The sequence below is a fragment of the Salvelinus sp. IW2-2015 genome, linkage group LG16 (genome assembly GCF_002910315.2).
Source record: "Salvelinus sp. IW2-2015 linkage group LG16, ASM291031v2, whole genome shotgun sequence".
NCBI classification, from domain to species: domain Eukaryota; kingdom Metazoa; phylum Chordata; class Actinopteri; order Salmoniformes; family Salmonidae; genus Salvelinus; species Salvelinus sp. IW2-2015.
Genome location: NC_036856.1, coordinates 23,852,007 through 23,867,027, shown reverse-complemented (window position 1 = coordinate 23,867,027; position 15,021 = coordinate 23,852,007). Strand labels below are relative to the sequence as shown.

At 40.8% G+C, this 15,021-nt stretch overlaps 1 protein-coding gene across 1 annotated transcript in view; it reads left to right on the top strand.

Moving 5' to 3' along the window:
* Window positions 1–505: 505 nt before the first annotated feature.
* LOC111975969 (SUN domain-containing ossification factor) overlaps window positions 506–15,021 on the top strand; it is an 81,026-nt gene continuing 66,510 nt past the window's right edge. The window contains exon 1 of the mRNA XM_070447416.1: window positions 506–749. Coding sequence (XP_070303517.1) covers window positions 697–749 — 53 coding nt within the window. The 5' untranslated portion in view covers window positions 506–696. The remainder of the gene's footprint in view (window positions 750–15,021) is intronic.

Below are 15,021 nucleotides of genomic sequence, written 5' to 3'. Positions count from 1 at the left end.
TTGTCGACATTTGGACAGTTTACCGAAAATGTAGGCCTGTCACGATTTTTTAAAATCCGATATGTAATTTATAACGCGTTCAAATACTAGTCGGAACTAGAAAACTCGGTAATGTTCGACATGGTATCTGGTTGTAGTTATACATGTACTGTGTTCAACGAATCAGCTATTTCCAAGTTTCCTAGTCCGACGCGGCATTACTCGCGTTAAAAAAAGGTTGGATGGTAACGTTGGTGTCATCCAAAAATTGGTTATTAGTGGGGTGATTGTAGTCTAATCGGGTGGACTATTTCAGGTTTTGTATATTTTGCTTATCGTAATGGACACGCGTTCCATGTCAGAACTTCCAACTCAGCTCAAGCAGAGGAAATGGCCCTTAGTACGTCACTACTTCTTGGTCGCTACCTGATCCTATTGGTGTACCGCAGTACTGCCCTAATGCTATTGGCCGAGAGGAGAACCTCAGGAAACCTTAGCAAAATCGAGCAGGGTAACAGAGCAACAGAAAGACAGCAAGGAGCGGCGAGGGGGATGACTGAATGAAAATTGGCCTAGCTACATCGACTGTAGTTTTAGGAAAGTGCCACCCTCCCTTAAATATTATCTATATTTTATAATCAACAAAGGTTATTTAAAAAAAATATCTTGCTAGTAAAATCCTATAATAGCGAGGATGTTGGTTCCCGCGGGAAGATAATGAAGCGGTTGCGCGTTTTGTTCGTGTGCCTCATTGTAGCTGTCCTTTGCTGGTAAGCCCTTCTTAAATGCTTTTCATTGTGGTAGTAAATATAGCTTTTGACTGTCACGTTACGTCGAACAAATGACAGAACTCGAAAGCAGCATTGGAAAGCTGTTATACTGATATTATGACCTTGTCCTTTCGTGGTGTGGGGTGCTTTTTTTGTCCCTCGAGACATTTTAAGGTAACACATATGTTGGCTAGCTCGCATCGTCAAGGGGGTGTGACTGGCTAGCTAACGTTAACACAAACAGGTGACGTTGGATAACGCCGTGTTGTTAAACATCATTGTTGACAGATGTTGCTAACTCTATAGATTATTCAATCCTCATATGTTAAGCGAAGATAGCTGATGGTGTACCCTTCTGGCTAACTAGCTAATCTGTTTTCTCAACTCAGTCGTCCATGGCTTGTCAGGCACACCGATAATACACGGTTCTTCTAGTTGGTTTGACTAACAGTTACTGAACATTATGCTTTCCTCCTAATTAGATATAGCAGTTAGTTATATTAGAAGGTGGACATCTACTAGTATTTACTATTTTTCATAAGTGGTCCTGGTGCGGTACTTGACTAACATCTATAAATCAGCTATCTAGCTGTAAAACTTTCTATCCAGTTGCTTGTCTTGAGTTCTTACCAATGCACAGAGGTAACACTGACAGGTGGTGGATTATCACTGGTCGACGTCCAGCATTGGTTAACCACTTATAAGAGCCACTGACGCAGCAGCTGACAATACCCAGGACTGGTTACAGGTGATTAGATGGTCAGTAGCATGCCAAGTTTCTCCAGATGGGTAGTTACAGATTGGATGCCAAATAATGTGATATAACCAAAGATATTTGGTGTTCGTTACTGGGCATTACAGAAAATCCTCATACAAACAGCCGCCATAGATTTTTCAACTAACCTGTTCTTGGCAACACTTTCTTCATTCTCGATTCGGTGAAAATTGTATCTCAAATGTCAGTTTACAGTTGCAGGTGGTTCTATGAAAACCAGTGAAAAGAAAGATATTAAATACTTGTTTTGCCACACATCTAGCATTTCGCAGCGTCTTTGCAGGAAGCAGTCGTTTGTATGTGACGAGGCCATATGTAGAAATAGATGATAGCACGTCACACAGTGCGACCAAAACAAAGATCTACACACATGCATGGCATGTTTCACMGGATACAAAACATTACATTTATCTTTCTGAATTTTCTATAGTTTTTGTAAACCCACATGCAACTGGAAACTGACATTTGAGATACAATTTTCACTGAATCGAGGACAAAGAAAGTATTGCCAAGAACAGGTTAGTTTAAAAATCTATGGAAGCTAGGGTTGTCACAATACCAGTATCGCAATACTACAATACCTGATTTCCCATGGCAAAAAGGAACATGCAAAGCACACTAAACTCTTTGGTCCTTTAAAAAGCATACTGTATGTAAAATATTGTTGCTATAGCTTGGAAATAAACATGTGATTCTGGGTGACAACATAAGGCTGCATGTTTCCAACATTAGGACTGTTTTTCCTCAGGAAATTAAGTCTGTTTAATGTTTCCTTTCCATGATACCACTGAGTATTGTTATACTGGTATCGTGATAACCCTAACTACACAGCTTGAAAAGAGACTACAGTGGCCTCCCGGATGGCGCAGTGGCACTGCATCGCAGTGCTAGCTGTGCCACCAGAGATTCTGGGTTCGAGCCTCACTGAGAATCTATATTGTGCACATTTTTAGCAGTCCAGCAGTACATTTTTTTACACTATAGAAAGGTCCATTATGGTTTTCTATAATGTAAATATGTGACTGCAGTATGCCCCCTATCAGTAAAGTGGTGATTTGAGTATTAGTGCTGTGAGATTGATTGGATGTAGTTAAATAAATGGCTTTACTGTTCTCAAACATGCCTTTGAACTGTAAACAGACAGACTAGATGTATGTAGGACTGTGGCGGTCCCAAAATTTCATCAGCTAGTGATTGTCAAGCAAATAACTGTCGGTCTCATGGTAAGTGACCCTTAATTAGGAAACACATTTAGCATGTCCTGGCCTACAAGCCATTTTTAAAAAGTCTAATGAATCCATGTAATATACAGTTGAAGTCGGAAGTTTAGATACACCTTAGCCAAATACATTTTAACTCAATTTTTCAGAATTCCTGACATTTAATCCTAGTAAGAATTCCCTGTCTTAGGTCAGTTAGGATCACCACTTTGTTTTAAGAATGTGAAATGTCAGAATAATAGTAGAGAGAATGATTTATTTCAGCTTTTGTTTCTTTCATCACATTCCCAGTGGGTCAGAAGTTTACATACACTCAATTAGTATTTGGTAGCATTGCCTTTAGATTGTTTAACTTGGGTCAAATGTTTCGGGTAGCCTTCCACAAGCTTCCCACAATAAGTTGGGTTAATTTTGGCCCATTCCTCCTGACAGAGCTGGTGTAACTGAGTCAGGTTTGTAGGCCTCCTTGCTCGCACACGCTTTTTCAGTRCTGCCCACAAATTTTCTATYGGATTGAGGTKAGYGCTTTGTGATGGCCACTCCAATACCTTGACTTTGTTGTCCTTAAGCCATTTTGCCACAACTTTGGAAGTATGCTTGGGGTCATTGTCCATTTGGAAGACCCATTTGCGACCAAGCTTTAACTTCCTGACTGATGTTTTGAGATGTTTCTTCAATATATCCACATAATATTCCTTCCTCATGATGCCATCTATTTTGTGAAGTGCACCAGTCCCTCCTGCAGTAAAGCTCCCCCACTACATGATGCTGCCACCCCCGTGCTTCACGGTTGGGATGGTGTTTTTCGGCTTGCAAGCCTCCCCCCTTTTCCTCCAAACATAACAATGGTCATTATGGCCAAACAGTTCTATTTTTGTTTCATCAGACCAGAGGACATTTTTCCAAAAAGTACGATCTTTGTCTCCATCTTTGTCTCCATGTGCAGTTGCAAACCGTAGTTGTAGCTGTAGTTTTTATGGCGGGTTTGGAGCTGAGCAGTCTATCAGATTATGTCGATATAGGACTCATTTTACTGTGGATATAGATACTTTTGTACATGTTTCCTCTAGCATCTTCACAAGGTCCTTTGCTGTTGTTCTGGGATTGATTTGCACTTTTCGCACCAAAGTACGTTCAACTCTAGGAGACCGAATGCGTCTCCTTCCTGAGCGGTATGACGGCTGCGTGGTCCCATGGTGTTTATACTATACTATATATACTATTGTTTGTACAGATGAATGTGGTACCCTCAGGTGTTTGGAAATTGCTCCCAAAGATGAACCAGACCTGTGGAGGTCTACAATTTTGTTTCTGAGGTCTTGGCTGATTTATTTTGATTTTCCCATGATGTCAAGCAGAGGCACTGAGTTTGAAGGTAGGCCTTGAAATACATCCACAGGTACACCTCCAATTGACTCAAATGGTGTCAATTAGCCTATCAGAAGCTTTTAAAGCCATGACATAATTTTCTGGATTTTCCCAAGCTGTTTAAAGGCACAMTCAACTTAGTGTATGTAAACTTCTGACCCACTGGAATTGTGATACGGTGAATTATAAGTAAAATAATCTGTCTGTAAACAATTGTTGGAAAAATGACTTGTGTCATGCACAAAGTAGATGTCCTAACTGACTTGCTAAAACTATAGTTTGTTAACTTCTCGAGGATAGGGGGCAGCATTTTCACATTTGGATGATAAGCGTGCCCAGAGTAAACTGCGTCCTACTCGGTCCCAGATYGTAATATATGCATATTATTATTAGTATTGGATAGAAAACACTCTGAAGTTTCTAAAACTGTTTGAATCATGTCTGTGACTATAACAAAACTTATTTGGCAGGCAAAACRCAGAGGACAAACCATTCAGAATTTTTATTTTTGAGGTCACTCTCTTTTCAATGGGGTTTCATTGGGAATCCAGATTTCTAAGGGACCTTCCTGCAGTTCCTATCYCTTCCACTGGATGTCAACAGTCTTTAGAAATTGGTTGAGGTTTTTCCTTTGAGAAATGAAGAGGTAGCCATGTTCAGAATGAGGCTCCAGTGAAGGGTACTGTTTGTTAGAGGCGCATGACCAGAAAGCATGCTACACATTGTTTTCCTCCGGTATGGAACACAAATCATCCCGTCTTAAATTTTATAGATTATTTACGTTAAAAAATACCTAAAGTTGTATTACAAAAGTAGTTTGGACAAAGCTTACAGGTAACTTTTGAGTTATTTTGTAGTCACGTTGTGCAAGTTGGAACCGGTGTTTTTCTGGATCAAACATGCCAAATAAATTTCAATTTTGGATATATATCAGCGGAATTAATCGAACAAAAGGACCATTTGTGATGTTTATGTCCCATATTGGAGTGCCAACAGAAGAAGCTCGTCAAAGGTAAGGCATGAATTATATCTTTATTGCTGCGTTTTGTGTCGCGCCGGGAGGGTTGAAATATGGTCTGTGATTGTTAGCTGGGGTGCTTTCCTCAGATAATAGCATTGTTTGCTTTCGCCGTAAAGAATTTTTGTAATCTGACACGTTGGCTGGATTCACAACAAGTGTAGCTTTAATTTGGTATATCAAATGTGTGATTTCATGAAAGTTTTTAATTTTTATAGTAATTTATTTGAATTTGGCGCTCTGCATTTTCACTGGATGTTGGCCAGGTGGGACGCTACCGTCTCACATATCCCAGAGAGGTTAGGTTTTAATGACTCCAACCTAAGTGTATGTAGTCTTCCGACTTCAACTGTAGCCTACACCTTCACAATAAATCCATTATTTATTTTAGACAGGTCTAAACCAGCATGATATGAAGAAAATGTAGTCTARTTCAGAAGAAAAGAATAGCATACTTTGAGTTGTTCTTATGTGTCTATGCCAAATGGCTGTGGGCTACACTAGTGCTTTTAGCAGACAAGATTTGCTTATTCCGTGGCATTATTTTATAGTATGAAGAAAACAATTGAACAAAGCTGAATGAAATATAAATATTTTCTCCGAATGATTTGTCAGTCAGTGCGCACATGCGGCTGTTCTGTGTTGAGTGGTTAATAAAGAAATAGGTACTCCTATATGCTTAATTTGGAGTTATTAATGTAACTTTAGTTGTTCTACAAACGTAGGGCTATATGTTTATATTTCTACTAAATATTCCAAACATAGTCTGGGACAGTTGTTGGATGCGATAGATACCAAATTAATATAACCACAAGCATCAAAAAACCTGATTTAAGCAGAGCCTGACGCAACAGCTCCAATCCCCCTTAAAGTGAGGTTAGACTATAAGAAACAGACGTGAAAGGGTATGGCTGTGGGTTTTACCTTGGGAGAATCTCAATTGTGTGCTCCCCGCATCCTCTCCTTGCGACTTTCTCAAAACGCATTGGATGAGAGAGCCAGAGGTCCATCCTCCAATGAGTTTTGAGAAGGATGGGACGCGAGAAGTAGGCTATGCAATTTGAGATTCTCTCCTTGTGTATATACTAGAGGTCGACCGATTTATGATTTTTCAACAACGATACCGATTATTGGAGGAGCAAAAAAGGRCGATACAGATTAATCGGCCGATTTATTATTATTATTTTTTTAACATGAGTCTTCAATATTCCCAGGTAAGAAGTTTTAGGTTGTAGTTATTATAGGACTATTTCTCTCTATACGATTTGTATTTTTATATACCTTTGACTATTGGATGTTCTTATAGGAACTTTAGTATTGCCAGTGTAACAGTATAGCTTCCATCCCTCTCCTCGCCCCTTCCTGGGCTCGAACCAGGAACACATCGACAACAGCCACCCTCGAAGTATCGTTACCCATGCAGAGCAAGGGGAACAACTACTCCAAGTCTCAGAGCGAGTGACGTTTGAAACGCTATTAGCGCGCACCCCGCTAACTAGCTAGCCATTTCACATTGGTTACACCAGCCTAATCTCGGGAGTTGATAGGCTTGAATTCATAAAAAGCAGAGCTGCTGGCAAAACGCACGAAAGTGCTGTTTGAATGAATGCTTACGAGCCTGCTGGTGCCCACCATCGCTCAGTCAGACTGCTCTTTCAAATATCAAATCATAGACTTAATTATAACATAATAACACACAGAAATGCTAAGCCTTTTGTCATTAAAATGGTCAAATCCGGAAACTATCATTTCGAAAACAAAACTTTTATTCTTATAGTGAAATACGGAACCGTTCCGTATTTTATCTAACGGGTGGCATCCCTAAGTCTAAATATTGCTGTTACATTGCACAACCTTCAACCTTRATAACCTTGTTATTACATAATTATGTAAAAATCTGGCAAATTAGTTTGCAACGAGCCAGGCGGCCCAAACTGTTGCATATACCCTGACTCTGCGTGCAATGAACGCAAGAGAAGTGACACAATTTTTCTAGTTAATATTGCCTGCTAACATTAATTTATATTAAATAAATATGCAGGTTTAAAAAAAGATACTTCTGTGTATTGATTTTAAGAAGGCATTGATGTTTATGGTTAGGTACATTCGTGCAAAGATTGTGCTTTTTTCGCAAATGCGCCTTTGTTATTAAATCATCACCCGTTTGGCGACGTAGGCTGTGATTTGATGATAAATTAACAGGCACCGCATTGATTATATGCAACGCAGGACAAGCTAGTTAACTACAAATGGTTGATGATATTACTAGGTTAACTAGTGATTATGTGAAGATTGATTGTTTTTATAAGAAGTTTAATGCTAGCTAGCAACTTACCTTGGCTCCTTGCTGCACTCGCATAACAGGTGGTCAGCCTGCCACGCAGTTTCCTCGTGGAATGCAATGTAATCGTCCTTAATCGGTGTCCAAAAATGCCGATTACCGAATGTTATGAAAAATTGAAATCGGCCCTAATTAATCGGCATGCCGATTAATCGGTCGACCTCTAGTATATACTCCTGTTCTTGTAGAGTTGAACTTCTACTGTTTTATTTAGGAAATTACAGCCCACACTAGTGCTAGAGAGTTGCCTTTACACTGTACTGTCTCAGAAGATTGACTTAGTCTTTCCATCTCTCCATCATTTGACTCCATACCAGCTCAAGCACCTATTGGTAAGAGGAATTGAATCATTTGTATGAAATCATGTGCCATTCCTTTGTCCCATGTATTGTCTTGAGCCTTTCAAGCTTCAGCTGATTAGTTTTAGGCCGTTGAGTTTTAACTGCTGATGTTTTATTCATCATGACAAGACTGACACAGTTTGTTCATTAATAAATAAAACACAGAAATCTGCTGCAGAGTTTTCAGCCAAGCATGATGACTTCTGAGAAGCCTTGCTAATGGCAAACTTAGATTATATAGCTTTAAATGTAATTTATTAAGTTCTGTACCACTAGTTAGGTTCCTAGATTGAATTTAGTAATAAACTAATTGGTTAGTTACGCTAGTTTCTTATTCTGTTATCCTGATTCCCACCTAACTCGTGTTTTGAGCCTGTGGTCTATTTTGGTACACAGCCCTGGTCTCTCACATTACAGTGCATTTTAAGACCCCTGAGTATCCTAATCATGTTATGGAAAAATAATTATTAAATGAGGGGGTATATTATAATTTTATGGATTTTAATCATCTTTCCAGGTGAGTTTGATGCAAATATATCTGTTCACTACCATCTCCCTCCCATATAGTAGGTCATATCCATTAGGCAAACACAACCTGACTCATTTACTTACAATCATCTGAATTCCTTCATTTGTTAGTGAATATGGTGTGTTCTGGTAAAGCCTGGGGAGTTTTGAGTATTTGTGTGCATACGTGTGAAATAGGATGTGAGAGCGATAAAGGATATGTTTTTATTGTTATATTTAGCTCTACTCTTTCTGTTCTACCATGTCCTACCCAATCCTCTCTGTACTGAATGTCTGTGGAGAGGAGGAGCAGGCATGTCGTTGCCAATGTCAGTCAGCCAGCCCAGGGGGAAGTGAAGGGGTTAACTGTTTCCAGTCCTCTGCACTGGCCTCCCTGCTTGAACACAGAGACACGAAGGGAGAGAGCAACATAAAGGCAGCAGTAGGCCTAATGCAGTGTGCACCAACCAACCTTTTCTGAGTCAAGATCACATTCTAAGTCAAAATGCAAGCTGAGATCTACCGCTATGATTTTTGTTTTGCATGATGTCTATGCAACATTTAACATATTGAAAACAGTACTGTTGCAATGAGGTTTGTGCAGTAGGCTATATGTCCAATATGTTATCACTGCATATTGCAGGGCTAGACATTAACGCTTGCCCTGGACAAGTGGGGGGGGGGAGGGATATAATTGTTAGACAAGAATATAGATATGTTATCCAAATGGACTACATTTTTTAATAATCATGAAAAAATCACTATCAAACAATTAGGCTACTCAGATCAGAATTGGATCAGTGTCCTGCAGATTAAATGTGTTTCACACTTTCCTCCCAATCTCTGCAGAGCGCATCAGAGTATAGTATTGTAGGCCTGCATTGACCGGCACGAGAGAGGTCTTTCAATCATGCAGCGAGCCTACAGTAACTGCGTGTGCACATTTGTTGATATTCATTGCTAGTTAGTGAGTTATTTGCCCATTCATAATTTTTGGTCACCAATGAAAGTCCTGGAAAAGTAATGTTATGCGCATCACCTGAGTGTGCCATTGGGCACACGCATACATAGCACATTGTAAAAAATCAGCTGCTTTATAGGACCTTGTTAAGCTGACTGGTTTGTTTGAGCAGGGTTGGACACCCAGTATCTCTCCAGATGGAGGGTTGAAGGACCATGTGTTTTATACAGTAGCCTATCAGTGCAGTATTTTACTTTGGGGGTGTGGTTAACTGCCTGGCTCAAGACCACAACGGCAGGAGATACTGTATAATACATGGGATCAGAGACCAGCAGCCTTCCATTGCCAAAACCAGTGATGATAATGAATGTTCTTTTGTTAAGTGGTTTCTTGCATCATACAACACCATTTTCAGTCACAGTTTTTGGCCCACGTGTTACTTAATTCTTTTTGGGGGAGGGGGGGGGCTTTCGGACAAGTAATTAATCAGTCCTACTCGTCCAAAAGTAGTTTAGAAAGAATAGTCAAGCCCTGTATTGGCTTTGCTTGAATCGCTCTACAAATGCATTGTTATTCAGACCATTTCAAATATATATATACAGTATATCACAAAAGTGAGTACACCCCTCACATTTTTGTAAATATTTGAGTATATCTTTTCATGTGACAACACTGAAGAAATGACACTTTGCTACAATGTTAAGTAGTGAGTGTACAGCTTGTATAACAGTGTAAATTTGCTGTCCCCTCAAATAACTAACACACAGCCATTCATGTCTAAACCGCTGGCAACAAAAGTGAGTACACCCTAAGTGAAAATGTCCAAATTGGGCCCAAAGTGTCAATATTTTGTGTGGCCACTATCATTTTCCAGCACTGCCTTAACCCTCTTGGGCATGGAGTTCACCAGAGCTTCACAGGTTCCCACTGGAGTACTCTTCCACTCCTCCATGACGCATCACGGAGCTGGTGGATGTTAGACGACTTGCACTCCTCCACCTTCCATTTGAGGATGCCCCACAGATGCTCAATAGGGTTTAGGTCTGGAGACATGCTTGGCCAGTCCATCACGTTTACCCTCAGCTTCTTTAGCAAGGCAGTGGTTGTCTTGGAGGTGTTTTGGGGTCGTTATCATGTTGGAATACTGCCCTGCGGCCCAGTCTCCGAAGGAGGGGATCATGCTCTGCTTCAGTATGTCACAGTACATGTTGGCATTCATGGTTCCCTCAATGAACTGTGGCTCCCAGTGCCGGCAGCACTCATGCAGCCCAGACCATGACACTCCCACCACCATGCTTGACTGTAGGCAAGACACACTTGTCTTTGTACTCCTCACCTGGTTGCCGCCACACACGCTTGACACTATCTGAACCAAATAGGTTATCTTGGTCTCATCAGACACAGGACATGGTTCCAGTAATCCATGTCCTTAGTCTGCTTGTCTTCAGCAACTGCTTGTTTCTTCGCATTCTCTGGTAGCATGCATTGGATGACTTGATACTATTAGCTGAGCTTGCTGCTCTGACAGCATGCTTCACACATAATGATGCGCTGCAGCTATATGCAGTGTCGTATGGTCTGAGCACTGAGCAATGGGCTGACCCTCACCCTTCAACTCTGCAGCAATGCTGGCAGCAATCAACGCTATTTCCCAAAGACAACTTCTGGATATGACGCTGAGCACGTGCACTCAACTTCTTGGGTCGACCATGGCGAGGCCTGTTCTGAGTGGAACCTGTCCAGTTAAACTCCTGTATGGTCTTGGCCACTGTGCTGCAGCTCAGTTTCAGGGTCTGGCAATCTTCTTATAGCCCAGGCCATCTTTATGTAGAGCAACAATTCTTTTTTTCAGATCCTCAGAGAGGTCTTTGCCATGAGGTGCCATGTTGAACTTCCAGTGACCAGTCAGTATGAGGGAGTGTGAGAGCGATGACACCAAATTTAACACACCTGCTCCCCATTCACACCTGAGACCTTGTAACACTAACGAGTCACATGACACCGGGAGGGAAAATGGCTAATTGGGGCCAAATTGGACATTTTCACTTAGGGGTGTACTCACTTTTGTTGCCAGCGGTTTAGACATGAATGGCTGTGTGTTGAGTTATTTTGAGGGGACAGCAAATTTACACTGTTATACAAGCTGTTACACTCACTACTTAACATTGTAGCAAAGTGTCATTTCTTCAGTGTTGTCACATGAAAAGATATACTCAAATATTTACAAAAATGTGAGGGGTGTACTCACTTTTGTGATATACTGTATATATATATAAACATAACCATTTTAGGTAGGCTATATGATCACACTGGTAATAGATCAGTTGTTGTATTGCTTGTGAGAGACAGCTGAGTGAGCATACGTTTAAATAATTAGCTCTTTTTTTTACTGGGCTGATAGTGCATGCTTCTGATGGTCAGTCTCAGTGGAGGGAGAGAGCAGCAGACTGAGGGTCCGCCTCTGAACATCCCTCCGCTCTCCCCTTCCCGCTCTGAAGAGGGACGCTATCTTCCAGCTGATGGTGAAACTCGAGTTGCAACGCATTATTTCTACCTCCTGCACAAATTCATGTTGTTACTCCTATGAACAGAGAAAATGAAATATTACTTGATTATTAAAAAAGACCCAAGCCCATCCATACTTTCCTACTCATTCATTGGAGCTGCAGTGCTGGTTGTAGCGAGAGTGGTGTTGAATATAAAGTGTTGACAGAACTTAAACATGAACTCACTCATAAAAACAGCAGCTCTTCGCTGTATTCGTCTCTCTCTAGTCATGGTTCTAAAAGTTTTGAAATCTCACTATATTAACTTTGGGGCTGCCGGGAAGGCAGAGTTTGTACCTACAGACACATTACATTTTTAAAAATGGGAACACTTTGCCTACCAGACGCACAGGGTAGCTAAACCAGGTGCACCTACCTGCAATATCGCACCCCCTCCTTTCCAAAAAGAGGAACGCAAGGCTTTATCTTTGTTTTACTGAAAGGTTTAGTGATCGACTAGGAATTCCTTGGAGATGGACTAGTCGATCACGATCGACCGGTTGGTGGCCACTGGGCAGACTGGGCGCTGCTCTGTTAGTACATCCTGTTTTCTGCACATCGGCCCTCTGCTCGAGATAGGACTATAAGAAGGGAGATCATTATTTGCAGTATATTGTGATCCCCACATGCACACTACATGTGTTTTGTTGTTTGAATTTCTCTTATTGAGACATACATTATTAATACAAGGAGAAGAATACTCTTCCAAGGCAGATTGGGTTCCCAGTTTGGTGGGTGCCTGCTTTCACTATCCCACAGCAAACCTAATTACACACACTCTTGCTGGCATGATTACTAATGCAAACCCTTTAGCGTGCGGCTATTGGCTTCTCACCCCCCTGTGCCAATTCTCACCTCTGGCATGGAAAGAACAGGCAGCACAGCAGATGGAAGAATCCAATGGCCACAAAGTTTTTACCATAGCAGGGAGTTTGTAGGAGTTGTGCTTACCTCCAGTGAGTTTGTGTTGGAGCTTGGGGGCCTGGTAAGGGTGAAGTGTGTTTCTATATGTCAAGGCCTGTCTCCCGTGGGGATTCTCGTCACATTTCACCTAACAAACCAGTAAGGCCCCATCAAGTCGCCCTGGAAATGCTTCCTGGAGCTGTGAGTCAGCTTATTGACTTTGCATTGTTACACTCACACACTGTGCTATTTTACATTTCTACTAATGCTTCTAAGGCTATGTTTTCATTAATGGTAAATCAAGACCTGAAATGGCTGCGTGGACTCTGTCCTCTATAGGGTAAGGAGAGACCCTCATGGGCACTCAGTAACTAGCTGTCTCAGTGTTCAGAGGGGCGTAGCAGCATACGTGTATCTTCCACTAGGTTCACAGTCAACAGCAGAGCTGTATACATTAGCCCAGACCATTAATGTCAGCAGCACCGAGCTAAAGCACACACAGCTGCTCAGGGAAACACCGGATTTCAGTCTGCTAGGCTATATGCACACATTAATTTCAAGTTCCTTGGTATCCACATAACAAACAAACTATCATGGTCCAAACACACCAAGAGAGTTGTGAACACAACACCTTTTCTCACTCAGGAGACTGAAAAGATGTGGCATGGGTCCCCAGATCCTCTAAAAGATCTACAGCTGCACCACCACCTGGTATGGCAACTGCTCGGCATTCGACCATGAGGCGCTACAGAGGGTAGTGCGTACTAGAGGTCGACCGATTATGATTTTTCAACACCGATACCGATTATTGGAGAACCAAAAAAATATATATATATATAATAAATAAATAATAATAACTAAAATAAATAAAACATATTAAAATTGGATTTGTAATAATGACATTTACAACAATACTGAATTAACACTTATTTTAACTTCATATAATGCATCAYTAAAATCAATTTAGCCTCAAATAAATAATGAAACATGTTCAATTTGGTTTAAATAATGCAAAAACAAAGTGTTGGAGAAGAAAGTAAAAGTGCAATATGTGCCATGTAAAAAAGCTAACGTTTAAGTTCCTTGCTCAGAACATGAGAACATATATAAAAGCTGGTGGTTCCTTTTAACATGAGTCTTCAATATTCCCAGGTAAGAAGTTTTAGGTTGTAGTTATTATAGGACTATTTCTCTCTATACGATTTGTATTTTCAAATACCTTTGACTTGGATGTTCTTATAGGCACTTTAGTATTGCCAGTGTAACAGTATAGCTTCCGTCTTTCTCCTCGCCCCTACCTGGGCTCCAACCAGGAACACATCGACAACAGCCACCCTCGAAGCATCGTTACCCATCGCTCCACAAAAGCTGCGAGGGGAACAACTACTCCAAGTCTCAGAGCAAGTGACGTCACCGATTGAAACGCGTTCACCCCGCTAACTAGCTAGCCATTTCACATTGGTTACACCAGCCTAATCTCGGGAGTTGATAGGCTTGAAGTCATAAACAGCTCAATGCTTGAAGAGTTGCTGGCAAAACGCACGAAAGTGCTGTTTGAATGAATGCTTACGAGAGCCTGCTGCTGCCTACCATTGCTCAGACTGCTCTTTCAAATATCAAATCATAGACTTAATTATAACATAATAACACACAGAAATACGAGCCTTTGGTCATTTAATATGGTCGAATCCGGAAACTATAATTTCAAAAAACAAAACGTTTATTATTTCAGTGAAATACGGAACCGTTCCGTATTTTATCTAATGGGTGGCATCCATAAGTCTAAATATTCCTGTTACATTGCACAACCTTCAATGTTATGTCATAATTACGTAAAATTCTGGCAAATTAGTTCGCAATGAGCCAGGCGGCCCAAACTTGCATATACCCTGATTGCGTGCAATGAACGCAAGAGAAGTGACACAATTTCACCTGGTTAATTTTGCCTGCTAACCTGGATTTCTTTTAGCTAAATATGCAGGTTTAAAAATATATACTTCTGTGTATTGATTTMAATAAAGGCATTGATGTTTATGGTTAGGTACAGTTGTGCAACGATTGTGCTTTTTTCGCAAATGTGCTTTTGTTAAAGCATCCCCCGTTTGGCGAAGTTGGCTATCTTTGTTAGGAAGAAATAGTCTTCACACAGTTCGCAACGAGCCAGGCGGCCCAAACTGCTGCATATACCCTGACTCTGTTGCAAGAGAAGTGACACAATTACCCTAGTTAAAAGAAATTCATGTTAGCAGGCAATATTTACTAAATATGCAGGTTTAAAAATATATACTTGTG